Source organism: Vanessa tameamea, chromosome 5 (genome assembly GCF_037043105.1).
Source record: "Vanessa tameamea isolate UH-Manoa-2023 chromosome 5, ilVanTame1 primary haplotype, whole genome shotgun sequence".
Taxonomy (NCBI): Eukaryota; Metazoa; Arthropoda; class Insecta; order Lepidoptera; family Nymphalidae; genus Vanessa; species Vanessa tameamea.
The window spans coordinates 13,805,073-13,821,613 of record NC_087313.1 but is presented as its reverse complement, the minus strand read 5'-3'; the positions used below and the strand labels follow the sequence as shown (position 1 = coordinate 13,821,613).

Here is a 16,541-nt window from a genome sequence, read left to right as displayed (position 1 = left end):
TTACTTACTTACGTCATACGTACTTATAGTACCAAAGAGCATTTAAGTTCCTCCATGTCAAATATTACATTCAACTTGATATATATTGTTCTAATTTATCTTTTTAAAAAGGATATAATTACCTCAAATAAAATAAAATGTTGGGTTCTTTTTGTATTGATTTTGCTAAAACGTACTCTTGGCGGTGTCAAGACTCACCCAAACGTCAGTCCTGGATCCGCCAATAGTGCCTATATTTTATTAGATATTTGTATTTTAAACGTTTTCTCAAAGTTCTTAAAACACCTGCTGTACTTTAGGGTTTTAATTATCAAAATAATTAATGACACTAATACGGCACAAACAAGAAAGCAGAGGTGTCTCGCCCTTGCAGTAGATATAAAGCGGGGACCGCAACCTAAGATCACGATTGAATCCACTTGAGCCTTCATGTGTTCAATCTATGTTTTTAATTAGTATAGTAATGCTCAGATGAATTTGTAACGATGAAAACTACATAAAGTTAATACCTGTAACACTGCCAACATATAAATTGGCTGGCTAAATAGTTTTTATATTAAATACAATTTATACAGTGGCATACCTTATATATGAACGCATATACATCCCGACTAATATTATAAATTCGAAAATAACTTTCTCTTAACTGTTAATCCCTATAGCGCTGAACCGATTTAGATGAAATTTGGTGTGGATATAGTTTGAGTCCGCGGGAAGGACATAGAGCTTTTATCACGGAAATCATACCTTAAAGGTGTGAAAAGGGTGTGGTCTGTTTTATAAATTTCGTGCGGGTAAAGCCGTAGCTTCGGTCAGTATATTATAAATTTACATGAATTTACAGAATGGTATTTCATGAAAACATATGTTTTTAACGAGTCGAGAGTGATTTTAATGCTAATAATATTATAACACTTAAAGTAAATAACAAGTAGCTCGAGAGCGCGGCACATTTATTTGATAAAAATGGAGTTGATGAAATAATTTGTTTACCGTTCCTAATTTGAATTTGTTATTAACTGAAATAACAATTACTATCATAACATTAACCACATATACTTGAATACTTTAAATAATATTATCGAAGAACATTTTTAATAAATGATAAAAATAGGCGTTTTTTTTTTGTTGCTTTTTTTTAATGAAATTAATGGTTCAAGTATGATTTTTATTACATTAGTACATAAAAAAAGCAGAAATGAATGTGTCGTCAGCTCCATGTGGTGTCGGTGCGTGCGGTCCGCGGGGATGGGGGGTTGCGCGCAAAGACGTTCGTTGCTCCCGCGCAGGTCATCGACTCTTTCACCGGCGCGCGCGCACGCGACCGCTTTCGCGCGATAACACAGACTTTGTTCATTTAGAACGAAACAGACATACACAGTTGTTCATGTTAAAAAGGGATGACGACATAAAAATGTCTAATTAATGTAACAATTGCGTGCACTGATAGCAATGGCTTTTTATCGTTAACACGTTGACCGTTCTGCCGAATCATATGAGACGAACGAATCTCTCTTTCGTTGGAACGTTCAAGAATAACTTTTCATATTACGCAACCAACAAAAAATTGATTTCACTTTATTTTTTTCTATTTTCTAATCAGAATGTCTTCAAACATTTTAATCACATAGAGCATACAAGGTCTGTATAATTTATTGAATATACATATGTATGTCGTAAACTTAAACAGCTATTAGGAGATACCGTAGGAGATGGTCAAATGAATATTTTTTTGGTTAAAATGCTAAATTAAATACATACTTACTTTGAATCTCCATAAAATTATCGAAAAGAAAATTCGCTACACTACTACTAACAAGTAACGCTGACGCAATTCATCATTCCCCCCATAAGACTAGACTTCCTGCGAATTTCCACCTGTTTCCAAAAGCCAAGACTTGCAGTCAATGAATTACTCCGATTTTCGTCTCCCAGTGTCGGCGACGACCTATAAGTCGAAAAAAGATTTGAGGGCGAGATATAAACGGGGATGAAATTGTCTTCGCACGTAAAATTTTGATTTTGCCCCGCCACTCTACGCAGAGGGTCTACCGAAAGCCGAAAAACACAGCAAACGGTCTACGAAACCAAAAACTTGAAGACCTCTGATTTAGAGCGACATCTTATTATTTTTAATGTATGGTATTATTATTTTATTAATTTTTATCTTCATAAATATGTGATAGCAATTATTTAAGATTAACATTTATTATAATTTTTCTCTCAATAAAAGATTTCTCTTTTAACTGATATTCTTAGTGTGACTTAAACTTCTATAACTTCCTAATTTAATATTAGTATGAAATTTGCATAAACGACTTAAACAAGAACCGATATATTTACCTATTTATACAGGGTTATTGGTAATTCGACGTATTGCCGTTAGGAGGTGATAGGGGTAACTATTTGCAATAATTTTAACCCCCACGTGCATAGTGCAAAAGTGAACCATTTTTGAGTTATCCCGTTTAGATTTTTTCAAAATAAGTCAAAAATGCAACTTCAAAGTCCGAACTCCTACCAGGCCACGGAATGGGTTCTACTCTACTCCAATTGGGAAAATGTACAGTACATCTGTCCTTGCTGGTATATGATATTTTGTCTCGTAACCTTCTTGGTAAAAAATCAAAAAAATATTGAAATAATATCTTTTCCATCTCGCCTTTTGTAATTTGGACCGATAATATTTTTTTTAATATTGACAAATAACCAGTGAATATTCGTTTTTATAAATCAGAAGAAAAAAATAGATTTTAATTGATACCTTTTTTAAAATAAATTTTTGAAGTTGCATTTATGACTTATTTTGAATAAAATCTAAAAAACGTGATAACTCAAAAATGGTTCACTTTTGCACTATGCATATGGGGGTCAACATTATTGCAAACAATCACCTCTATCACCTTCTAACGGGAATACGTCGAATTACCAATAACCCTGTATATTAATTTGCACACTAACCTAACCTTATAAATTTTATATAATATTACAAACGTATAATATTTAAGGAATATTTATTCTGTCAGTAACAATGAATAAAACTTGAAACGGGTAGTATACGTTAAAGTTGCATTGAAATTATTTTTATAAGGATTCTATAATTTTATAATTATCTTGATTCAGATCTCGATACAATTTAATACATGTAGGTAATCTGACATTGCTCAGTGGAAAGAAAACGTTGATCATAAATGAATACTGCACATTCAAATCCGGGCGCTCGCCACTGCGTATTCTTATACTTTATTTCTGCTTACGATTTATCTCTGCAGTGGTTAAGAAATTATTTTAAATATCGCATTTGAAGGATGGAATTTTTCCACATTTATAAACTCCAACATTGTCATATAACCACAAAAATGCTTTGAGACGGGGCCTCGCCTACCAACGGAACAGCTGTCCTAACCATAGAAACCTTTCTTCTAACCATCGATATTTCACCGTAGACATATTTATGCCGTCAATATATAATTAAAAATGGAATAAACGAAATTTAAAAATAAATAGATTCTTACAGTGAATCCTATTGCTCTTCGAATTTGATTTCGTCTAGTTATTTGAATTTTAATAATTTCTTAAGAACGAGAAAAAATAATGAATATCTGTTATAACAAACAGAAGACATTGCCTAATATTTATTTACGTCATATCGGCTTTTTAAATAAATTAAGATGATATTCTGGAGAAAGCAATACTTTAATCTCTAAACTCTTAATGGTAAAGAGTTGTGATTTTAAAGACGCGACAGTAACCGTAAGTAAGAGCTAGTAATAAAAATTGTGCAATATATTTTATTGCCATTATTGCGTCGTGAGTAAATTGGAAACTTCAACTTAATCTCGTGAAACAAGTAAGCAGTAACATCGTTACAGTGTCACTGTCGCTTTCTGTCACGCGACGCAGCGCGGGCGCAGTGAAAGGAGCGGCCATATTGGTCACAGATAACAACGTTAGCTTGGGTTAGGTTAGTTTGGTATTTGAATACTTTCGCGTTATTCAAAACTGAAATGATTCTAGCGCTTATATTAAACTTATATGCTAATTTATGGTAACATTTTAGAGAACTTATCAGTATAAGATTTATGACGCCTAGATAAATATACTCGTACCTACATATATAAAATACCGCAATATAAAGACATATCTTTTGAAATAGATAATTAGCTTTCAAGATCGTAAATTATAATTATTATTATTTATTAATTATAAATATTATTATAATATGATTACACCTACATAATACATAGTAATATTATTGTTAAACCAAGTAAAAACAACAATTTCAACACTCATTTATTTAATCTCCAATACTAATAAGTTTCACTTTAAATTACGACATATATTATTTTCAAACATATTACACATTGCAACTCCAAATCAATATACAAAGCGTTTGACTTATTATACTTTGGATTTATTATACTTTAATTCGCAAATTCACAAATTATCTTTTATTAATATGTAAAATATATTACTAATATTTTGCAATTATATTAGCTCTTATATTTTTGTCATTACAATATTTTGTAAATAATTTAGATGTAAAAGCACTGCCTGCGTCACATATAAGGCATTTTGGATTATAGAATACTTTGAAAATGTTGTCTAATACATTAACTACAATTTTACTCTTTGTATATTTTGAATCGCCTTTAATTTCTTTGAATTAGGTTGTAGTCCCGTTTCTGATATCTCATATCCTAAAAAGGTAATATTCTTTCGAAAAAAAGTACATCCGCTTGAATTTATAGTTAAATTATTTTTTGGAATAAATCTTATATAGTTTCTAACGTAATTATATTTTCTTCAAGTGTTTCTGAATTCACTAAAATGTCATCCATATAACAAACAACCCTACCAAATCGAAGATTACCTAACACCGTATCCATTAACTTTTGAAAGACCGAAGGTCCGTTACATAGCCCAAATGGCATTCTTATAAACTCATAATGGCCGTCTGGTGTTACAAATGCAGTCTTATGTATGGAATCTGTTTCAATACCAATTTGATAATAACCACTTTTCAAATCCAGTGAACTAAAATATTTACACCCTCGTAATCTATCAATAAGGTCTTCAATTATTGGCATTGGGTACTTGTCCTTAACTGTTATTTTATTTAGTTGCCTATAATCTATACACAAACGCTTTTCTCCGTTAGCTTTATCTACTAGTAATGCAGGGTTCGCGTAAGGCGAGTTACTGTTACGTATTATATTGCTTTTCAGTAATTCATCAATTATTTCACGAGTAATAGTTTTTTCAGATTCGGACAATTCGAGGTTAACTCAATATTTAATTTAACAACCGAAGTTTGGCCTAGGGTAGACAAGTCCTTTGAGATACTGCGTGGATACTTATTAAATATGTTCTTCAAAATATCTTTATATTCTTGACAATCTAAACTAACACTACTAATATCAATATTTGAGACAACAAATGACTGGGCCGGTTGGAATGTTAAAACGTTACCTATGCGTGTGTTTTCCGTAAAGTTTCTAACAATTAAAATATCACAACTCGATAACGAATCAATAGCTTATGTTACAGGAAGTTCAACCTGATCTACGTTAAAAATGCTGTTTAAAGCATCAGTGACTCTGCTAGTAGTATCATTTGTAAAACCAACTAAATTAATTGGGGAATTTAATTGAAAATAGTCTAAATCAATCTTTTTAATCCAATAATAAGTTACCAATGAACAGTCACTGCCCATATCAAAGAAAGCTTCAGTTTTTACCCTATTTAATATAATTTTTTTATAAAATTTTTGTTTTACTTCATGACGGACCATCTTAACTTCTGCGTCCTTTTCAGGCTTAGGTTTTTGTTTAAATTGGCAAGCTAATTCTATATGTCCTAACCTATTACAATAGGAACATTTAACTTTATCATTGAGTGTGCATTCGAACCGTCTATGACCTGCTACGCCACAACGATAATAAACAAAATTATTATTTATTACTACCCTCCCTTTGAGAATTAATTTCCGTTCTATTATTACTATCGTAATTGTAATTTTGGTAATTGTTGTGTTTGTCGTAATTTTTGCTGTTTAGAAATAGAATAACTTTTATAGGATAGTTTCTCTGAACCAGTATAGATTTTGCCGTGTAAAAATGAAGCTAGATCATCGCAATATTTGAAATTACCAGCCTCAGCAGCTGTGCTAATATTCGTGTCCCCGATGGAACCTACTATTATTGAAATAATATCTTGTTCCCTAAATCCTAGCTGTAAACGATCAATTTTACCCTTTTGCTCGAAATAGAATTCATACAAAGATTGATTGAGTACTGGCTTTGTATTTATTAATTGATTTAGTAAGACGAACATATTTAGTTTGATTTGAAATTTATCTGATAAAGTATTTCGCCATTGTTTCCACCGCCACGTAGTCCAATTAACTGTTTTTTTTTTTTTTGGAATGAGTCTAACCAAGCTTTGGCTTGTTGTTTCTCCAATTTTGCAAGGCCTGATATTTTGTCACTAACTGACCAACCAAATGCCCGAGCATTTGCTTCGACTACGTTAATCCACATGTCTACGTTATCTATTAAAGGATCGAATTCAAGAACCACTGATGATTAAAACAACATTTTGACTCACGGTTTGAGACCTTTTTCGTCGTTTTGTATCCCTTCTGTGACTATCCCGCTCACTACTGTCACTGGAACACAAAGGATCTTCGTGATCTCTTATTATACCTCTGCTTCCGGCTTCGAGGCATGTTGAAGACATAAACACAGGATCCCACTTCTAATAAAAACAACAATGTCAAACACTCATTTATTTATTCTCCAATACTAATAAGTTTCACTTTAAATTACGACATATATTATTTTCAAACATATTACACATTTCAACTCCAACTTTGGATTTATTATACTTTAATTAGCAAATTCACAAATTATCCACACAATCACAATCTTAAAAATAACTATTGGTATCATTTCTCTTTATATAAACATATAAAGAGAAATGATACCAAGGACCAGTTTTACTTAAATCCAAAGCGTCTCTCCTGTAGTGTTTCCTTCGCTAGGGCACCGAATAAAGTGAACTCAGCACCTGTCGATCACGCGAAGTAAGCTCGGTGCAGATGTCGTCGCCACTTGTCAAAACAGGCTAGCCAACTTCGTACCGAATACATTTTTATTATAATTTTAATGGCGACAACACAAGAATGTTGTTTGACAGATTTACATACTACTAACATGTCGTTAGTTAGAAGTACGTAAGTAATTAAATTAACGTTGAAAACTTAAACAGATTAGCAGAATAAAACAAGTAGATAATAGCAATCATTTTACCCTCGAACGATTCAGTTAAGGCAGCCGATCTGATGGAAAAGCCTACTACACGTGATGATAATAATTAGAAAGATACTATATATTATGGTGTACAAGCTTGTGTGCAAACCCAAGCACTCTCTGACTCTCCATTCCTCGATCTCATAATCCGATGAGGCGGCCATACGGCCCGATCGATGAGAGATCAGACCTGTAGCATAAACGACTTAAAATGCATTTTGAAGTACATTTAGAAGTACGGGACTCACAACAGTTAATTTATAGAACGAAAAACATAATGATAGCTAACGCACCGACACAGAATTTGAATTCAGGACCTCAAGTGCAAAGTTAGTATAAATATCATAGCAAATATTAATAAACTAGGACGCGAACATATTTGACAAGAACGGGTATCAAACCCACGATCCATTGTCAAATAAGAATACATCTGCGTATGTTGCTACTGACGTTTTTCAGAAAATAATTTCGACATAAATCTTGTGGAGGTCAAAACTGAAGGGAATAATAAGATACATGGAGTAGCCCTCATTAATGGAAAGTTTTAGGATTAATTACTTTTATTACGTAACAGTTACTGCATGTTCTACAAGTACATCATTATAATTGTAATATCACATCATTACATCATAATTTCGTGTATAAAATAAAACTACGATCAAGTTCGAACGAGCGTTGCTTGCGAGTCGACCTCAAATGTGACGGCCGTAAGATTGAATATGATACTGGAATAATATTATGAATTATATATTGTTTATTTCAGAAATATATAATTTTAATTGCTTCTAAGTGAGGTTCTCAACTGAGCGTTTTTTTGTGTATTTTACTTAAAACCCGTGTCAATGGTGAATCACTTTTAATTATTCTTTTAAATCGTTCATATATCTCAACGCTGGTCTCATAAACCTGCATACAATGACATCGGAAAACTAGACGTAACGGCATTTGTTTCTCAAGTAATTTCTGTATCATTTGAGCATTGTTTTAGTAAGATCTTTATATAATGTGGTCTAATGAAGTCGTCGTCAGCCAAAGGCAGGCAAACAATCGAAATGAACACCGCCTCGAAAGCAACTCATTGGGAATTGTCAGTATATGAATAACCATAATAGGTATTATATTAAAAGTCTTTGTTAATTTTTCTTTAACGTAATGTATAACATATGAAAAGTTTTTAGTTTAAATATATACAATTCAATTTAAGATTTTTTTATTTTATTGTATTTGTTGACTTCATACACAAAATGTATAATCGAAAACTTCTCTAAGACCAGAGAGAAACTACCAAATTAAACTTTGTAAAAAAAACTTAAATCCTCATTCAGTTCAGTCATTTAAAACAAATAAATTAATAAGCAGAACACATATAGAAAAAGTTACAAAAAGTTTTATATTTTCCCAAAAGACTCGAATATGTAACTAGCTTTAATTATTTATCTCAACGTATGAATCTTAATTGTTGATAACCAAACAATGGTAAGGTCATTGTTGCATTGTTTTTTTTAAATATTTAAAAGTATCCGAACATTAACGTTTGGATTCCGGTCGTTTTAGTGGGAGGCCAAGCGATAACCCTCGCGATATTCATCAAGCAAAACCATCTCATGTTCTTAAATTATTCTTACCTAAATTTAAATTTAAAAATAAACATCATTGTCCCAAATATATCAATGCATACGCGTTTTTATATTAATTAATTAATATTATAATATAAATTTCAACTAATTGTTCAAAATACGTATGTAAGTGTTTCTGTTATTTTGTCATTTTTATTGTTTGAACATACAAATATAAATATAAATTTAATCTGTATTCTTCTAACATTTCGAATTACCATACAGCTAACCAATCTACACGTACACTTAACAATAAACAACGAAGGTCAAAATACATCAAATAAATTTTAAGTAGGCTGAACAACATTCGACCAATGACTATATTAGAATTTAAATATAATAAAAAATATGTGTTTTTTTTCATTCAATTTATAAATGTAACTGACACATTTTCGATATCATAAATGATATTTTCAATATAAATTTATAAAAATGTCTCAATGATTTAGATTTCACTCAAGTAACGGAATATTTTAAATAATATATGCACGTGTTACTTTATACACAAAAAACGCCAAACTACACAAATTAAAAATTAGTCCACCAGCAATGGCGATGAGTCGATTGCGCAAACACGCCATCGTAAAGAGTTTTGCTCGGCGTATTATTTATTGATTGTTGAAAAACAATGGAGCTGGCAGTGAGTCAGTGGGTCAAGGGTGTGTCCTAGTTACGCAGTCGAAATTCGCGGGCTACAGCTGTCAGTTGCTAACCTCAATGTGTAGAGAGGGGCGTGTGTCGATTCACGTAATTTTTTTTTTTTTATTATGATTGTTATCATCTTAGTTAACATCGTATTTTTTACTTTTTACATTTATCTCATTCATCTTATAAGTATATTAGTAAGTAAGAAAATAAAATATCTTCAAGAAAAATTTAATAAATATATTATTAATCGACCTTTTTTATTCGAATTTAATAATCAATTTTAAACAAAAATATTCCATTTTAATGATACTTAAATGTGTTCACATTGAAATCTGAGCGAACAACCTTTAAAAAATTTGTTATTTTTCTTAAAAAAAACCTTGGCGAAATTGGTATGAACAATATTGTTTCCTGACAGGACAGAATTGTTTTGGTCATAAAGAAATACTTCCTACTTATTAAATTAAACCTTTATGGGTTAATATGAGCCTTTTATATTGTTTTCAGTGAGTCCTTAGTATTGGTGATTAATATTACTAAAGTGTATAGTATAAGTATTGTTACTGTGTTACAAATCTTTTATACCAGATACTCAAAATAGGGTTGCAATCGTAAAGAAATGAATTGAAAGTATTGTCAATTTTTATAATTCTTTGAATTAAGGTAAAAGTATTACCTTAAGAAATGTGCTCCTACCGTCATATAGTTCACCTAGTACGGAGGGTAATATACGTCGAACTTAGGCTGCTTAACATTCTTATATATTATTTTTAATAACTGACATTTATATTTTTTCTACTGTATTACTTACATAATTATTCTTGAATGTATTTCTTGTTTACATTAGAAAGCTAACTTGTTTATTGGTTAAAATAAATAAATTACAAATGGATTAATACCATTTAATTTAATTATTTTATAATTTAAGTACATTTATTATAACGACAATCGTCTAATATCAGTAGCGATAGATAGCACATCACTATTCACCTAAGATGGCGTTAGGTATGCCTTGTGACGTAAACCAAGTTTAAGGCTGTTTGGATTTCGGACACTTGTCAGTTGTGTTGTGAGTGAATGTTACACCGGTACACCCACATGCCGCGGCGATGCTTGCAACGCGAGGTCAGCGTGACGGCTATCATGATATTATAAGCCATGGCTAAATATTGTAAGAGCAAATGAAAATTTCATATGCATCATATGTATGTAATGGGAGCAGTGTCGCGACTTAGTACATGTTGTCTTTGGAAATTGTAGAATTTTCTTTACAACTTTTATTATTTCGAAAAGAAATTTAAAAGTCTGTTAATTCTGTAATGATCGTATCTCTATTTTAAATGGAGATAAGCCAACTGCGCAGGCGCATTCATCTACTTGACCTGCTTATACTGATGTTGGTACCAATAATTAAATAAATTGATCACTATCAAGTGAACCGCTCCACCACACGTGTTAATTTAGACCATAGACGATGACCTTGATATTATACCAAACCAACTCCAAAGGGTTATACTAAAACGGCTCCAAACTGGCTAATCGCTGTCTTTATTCCTGAAAATAAATTACGTTTTTATGTCTACTCCTGCCGATATTTTTAAATGATTTTAAACGATTTATATGAAAATTCGGTTAGGAAACGTTGTCTAAGAAAACAAAAGTTCAAAATAATTTAACGTTGAGAAATTTCGCTAATCATTCTTACGCATTTACTCAGAAATCTGCTCCTATCATTTCTTGACATAAGTAATATTCTATTTACAATTCTTTACTTCGTTAACTTAAAATAGGTTCGATAACGACTCCCAGGTCATACAACACTAAAAATGACTAAGTGCTTAACAAAATATATTCACACTTCATAAGACTAAAGAGTAAACTTGAGTTAACTAAAAAAATAACAGGAAATAAGAAAGCTTGGGGGTTATAATTATAGCTTTTGTTTGTTAAATTATATGATTATTAAAAGCCTTGATTTGAACATAAAAAAATTATTATTAGTAAAACTTTAAAAGTTTAAAAGTTCATAATTTATATAACCCCATCTAGCGGCAAGTAGATAAAAATGTACCACAAGTCTGCTCCGCTGATTTATTGACAAAACATAAACGTTAAAACATATTCGCGACATGGAAGATCCAGAAAATAAAATATCAGTTTTATGCTTAGGACCAAAAGGGTCGGGAAAAACTACATTATTAAAGAAACTTCAAGATGCCGACGGTATAGACTACACATATAGCCCTGTCCCAACAATTGGTACAAATATTTATGACGTCAGTTATACCAATAAAAATGGAAAAAAACAAGTGCTTTCAATTCGTGAAGTTGGTGGCGAAATGGCATCGTTGTGGAGCAATTATTTTGATGGGATCGAAAAGGTGAGTGGAAAAGTTGAAATACTAAATATACCATAAACATTAGAGATATTGAATATTTTCAGTTCTAATGTAAAATAGAGATTATTAGATAAAAAGTTCTAGTTTGTTTTTATTATTTCAGAAGATGGGTATAAGATATTTTCCGTGTGTTCATTTTATTTCAGGTAATATTTGTTGTGGATACGTCCAACTTATGTCAAATATCCGCAGCGGCTGTTATGCTATATACATTATTGGCGGAACCGAAGTTAAAGAATGCTACGGTATGAAGTCACGCTATTTTATTTAAAATAAAATTTCAAACAAACAGTATGATAAATAATACAAATTCTAAATTTGTTAATTGTATATATCTAACTTTTATTTCTTTTCAAGTTCATCCTGGTGTTGAGTAAAATGGACGCAGCGTACAGACAAATGCGAAACGAGGCATTACTCATGCTTCAATTCGCTCGACTCAGCACTGAACTACAAAATGCACCAATTTTGCTTGAGGCATCGCCTTTAACGAGCGAAGGATTAGACACCCTACGGTCATACCTCGCAGAAACAAAACGCGCAACAAAAGTAGCTAATTAAAATATTTTTGTTAAATTACGTTTTATTATCCTTGACCTAAAATAATATTATCTACATGCCAATTAACGAGAGATGAATAGATACATGAATTATTGCGAATTGTTTGATAAAGATCAATTTTTTTTTCAGTTTTAAAATAATATACTTAATTAACCTACATTAATTATTCTTTAATTTAATTTTTAAAGTTTTTAATTATTTTTTTAATAAAACGGGGTAAAGGTTTTCATTCCACCGTATAATATAGATAGTGTTTAAATATATTGTAAATGTAGTATCGTATATTTACGGTGTAGATATCATATATGCATATGCGACTTAGATATGAGTGAATTATATTATTTGCCCTCATTGACTATATTTTTTTGTTTTATTTTTCATTGATTCAAATCAATCAATTGACTTCGAGACTACTGTAAACGTTATTAGATATCCAAAATTATATAATCACCAATTATAGTATTTCCAATGTTTTGAGTATCTCAATTCAAGCAATAACAAAACGTCAAAGATTTTGTTAAATGTCATTGGATTGGAAGTTAAGTAAGTCGTAAATATGTCAAAGTATACATTTGAATTTGTATCGATTATTTAATTTTATATTTTAAACAAATACTAAAGTATAAGTTATTTATTAGACATTTGAAATAATAAATAATCGATTATGGATATTTCGAGACTATGCCGTAGTTGTATGCGAGAAGTGGCGTCGTGGGAGAAAGATAATTTTAATAATAGTACAGTAGAAATGTTTTGTTTTAGCACAAATATTAAGGTATTCCTTACTATTTACCAATATGACAAATTCCAAATTATTTAAGAGCATATATATATATTCATTAATCAGATTTTAATATTTTTTTTATGATGTTGAATATTTCCGTTTGATAGTAATAAATGTGTTTTATTAATGATAAATATTAAAAATATATATCATATATTTATTAAACCTTATTGCAATTTAATAGATTACAGACAATGAAAAGCTCCCGAGGCAGTTTTGTTATGACTGTGTTATAAAAATAGAGTCATGCTATACATTTATAAAGGAAGCTCAGAATGTCAACATTACCCTCAAAAACATTGCCTCTAGAAGTGAGACAAGCATTATTATTGAACCGGAGACAAATAAACTGAGATTAACATTACCCGAATACAAATTATCCATCGGTATAACAAGTTTTAATAACACTAACAATTTTAACAACACTGCTTTTAACTTGAGCAGTATAAAAGATATATCAAGTGATAATGTTCACACAGTCACAGAAAATTGTAAACCACTAAATGAAAATGTTAATAAAGATGACAGCAATCAGAAAATAAGTAAAGAGATTGGAGATGAAAACTCTATAGAAGTGGACGAGACGAAAAAGATTATTTGTCCAACTTGCAGAAAGTCTTTTGTGTCACAAAAATGGTTTACCAAGCATATGGAGAAGGAACACTCGGGGCACAAATATATATGTGATCATTGTCCCAAATGTAAGTATGTAAAATAGTATTACAATTCTACTATTCAAACCTTATCATTTCTAATTGAGGCCAGTCTAGCCTGTTATTTATTATATAGCTAAACAATACCTCTTATTATAATTGTGCTCCTTTTAAAAAGGTAAGTCAGTATATACGGTGCATGAGCAATGTGAGCAATGTTTAAGATGTCTTATAGCACCCATGTCTATGGTACTAATTATGCATCATAATTTTTTCAGATATTAAAATGGATCTACAATAATATCAAATTGTTTTATCAATGTGTACTTATGGTTTTTTTTAACTATTTCAGCATTTTCGAAGCCATATCAACTAGTGTATCATGCAACATCACACTCAGAAGAGAGAAAGTTTGTTTGTAACACATGTGGAAAGAGGTTTAAACATCACAAACAATTGAAAATACACAACAGAGGACATTCAGACGTTAGACCCTTTGCTTGTGATAAATGTTCCATGAGGTATGTGAAAATTAAGTCAATCAAGGTCTTCTCTTTTTGAATTAGTAGTTGCCGCTGTCCCACTGTTAGTCTAAGGTTTCCTTTAATATGAGACGAAGTTTTAATGCTCATTCCAACACACTACTCCTACATTGTAAATACACACAAGACATATGTTATGAAGGACATGCTGGTTTCCTTATAATGTTTTCCCTCATTATCAAACAAAGAATAAACTATAAACTCAAATTAAGCATATCAAAATTTAGTGCAAAATCTTTAATATGCTGTTGCTAATAGGTCATATTGGCTCTCTTTTCTTGGGCTTCTCGGTTTTTTACTTTGACTATTAATAACTAAGTAATGTTGCCTATACTAAATGACGATTTTTAAATTTTTGGGTAATAGAACTCACATTATATGTATGGCCACAATTGCACAGTTTAAAAAAAATATTAATTGAAAATTATTGATAGAAATTAAATAGTATAACAATAATACTTTTAGTATATGTTGTATTGAAAAGTTTAGTTAATGTCAGAAACAAATCATTTTAAATTTTAATGCAATAATTTTAAATATATATATAATAGATGAAGTCTATATTTACCGAAGTTATAAAATATATTATATGCATGTATGGCTAATAATAATTGACTTACATAGTACAGAATGGAGATAATTTTTTTATTAATTTGAATAGAAAATTATACTTTTATTTTTTATTGCGATTATGAAGTACAAACAATTACTTTTGCTTGTGGTTTGTTAGATTGACATGTTATATATATCAATCCTCAGGTTCAAAAATAAAAGTGTACTGAAATGTCACATGAAAGTTCACGAGGAAGTCAAGCAATACCTATGTTCGTATTGTGGTTGGGGATTTTCGCAAGGTAAGCTAGATACAGTTATATGTTAAACATCTTAATTTTTTTATATACTATCTAATAGTATATAAAAAATATTTAGAGATTAGAAATTAAGGATGAGTTCGACGGAGTTCACACATAATACAGTATATTTGCCTTCCGATTATAAATGAATAATAATAACGTCGTGATTTCCAGCTCACAACTTGGAGGTGCACCTCCGCACGCACACGGGCGCCAAGCCGCACGCGTGCTCGCAGTGCAGCTTCCGCTCGGCCGCCGCGTCGTCGCTGCGGCGCCACCTGCGCCGGCACAGCGGGGCGCGCCCGCACGTGTGCGCGCACTGCCGGAAGGCCTTCCACGACGCCAGCGGGCTGGTACGTGCGGCGCGGCGTCCGTCCCTGGCCCGGAGGCAGGGGTGGATCGTCACATATTACTTTAATGAAACATACTCAGTGTCGCTTTTCTGAATTGTCAGCTATAAAGCCGAAGTCCGATTATTTTATGTGTCATAATGGCCCACCACGTGGTCGTCCGCAGACGCGCCACACGCGCACGCACACGGGCGAGCTGCCGTACAAGTGCCCGGGCTGCGCGCGCACGTTCGCCGACAGCTGGAAGCGCAAGACGCACCTCATGCGCGCGCACCGCGTGGCGCTGCACGACATCCCGCGCATGCGCACCGACGGCACTTGCGCGGGCAGCTAGGCCGCCTCCCGATTGTGTACCAAGTCTCCAAACACCATGAACCAAACAAAGAATCATAAGGAATCATTTTGCAATTTTAATATCTCAGCACAGCAAGAGTAAATCCAAATTTTCGTTCCTTCAAACGTGTTTTTGCAAATATTTTATTATCAGTGGCGTCGTAACATATTTGGTGTAGCAATTGTATTTCCTATAATTAATAATTAAAAACTTTTTCGCTATAATTAACTTCAACACATAGTCTAATTCAATTGTTATTTAAATAAATAAATTCTTCATTCTGCCAGTTTACCTCGAAGTGCGTGAGACTTGTTTAAAAAAAAATACATTTTAGGAAATATTACGAATAACAGAATTTATCATTGACTGTCCCTAACTTATTTAAATTGAAAAAAATATGCATAGTTTTATAAAATGTAATAATTAGTCGTACAACAGGTATGGTCGACATTTTCTGGAATGAATGTAAAAATACGAATTGTGTAAA

At 31.8% G+C, this 16,541-nt stretch overlaps 2 protein-coding genes across 2 annotated transcripts; both read left to right on the top strand.

Moving 5' to 3' along the window:
- The first annotated feature begins 11,704 nt into the window (after positions 1-11,704).
- Positions 11,705-12,562, top strand: LOC135194837 (ADP-ribosylation factor-like protein 16). The gene is made up of 3 exons (XM_064220939.1): positions 11,705-11,958; positions 12,123-12,221; positions 12,334-12,562. Exons 1-3 carry the CDS (start codon positions 11,707-11,709, stop codon positions 12,535-12,537), a joined length of 555 nt encoding a protein of 184 aa, XP_064077009.1. The 5' UTR covers positions 11,705-11,706; the 3' UTR covers positions 12,538-12,562.
- Positions 12,563-13,085: 523 nt separating this feature from the next.
- On the top strand, positions 13,086-16,315 carry LOC113404463 (zinc finger protein 664-like). The gene is made up of 6 exons (XM_064220867.1): positions 13,086-13,312; positions 13,506-14,022; positions 14,327-14,495; positions 15,276-15,370; positions 15,545-15,723; positions 15,887-16,315. Exons 1-6 carry the CDS (start codon positions 13,202-13,204, stop codon positions 16,052-16,054), a joined length of 1,239 nt encoding a protein of 412 aa, XP_064076937.1. The 5' UTR covers positions 13,086-13,201; the 3' UTR covers positions 16,055-16,315.
- Positions 16,316-16,541: the final 226 nt, after the last annotated feature.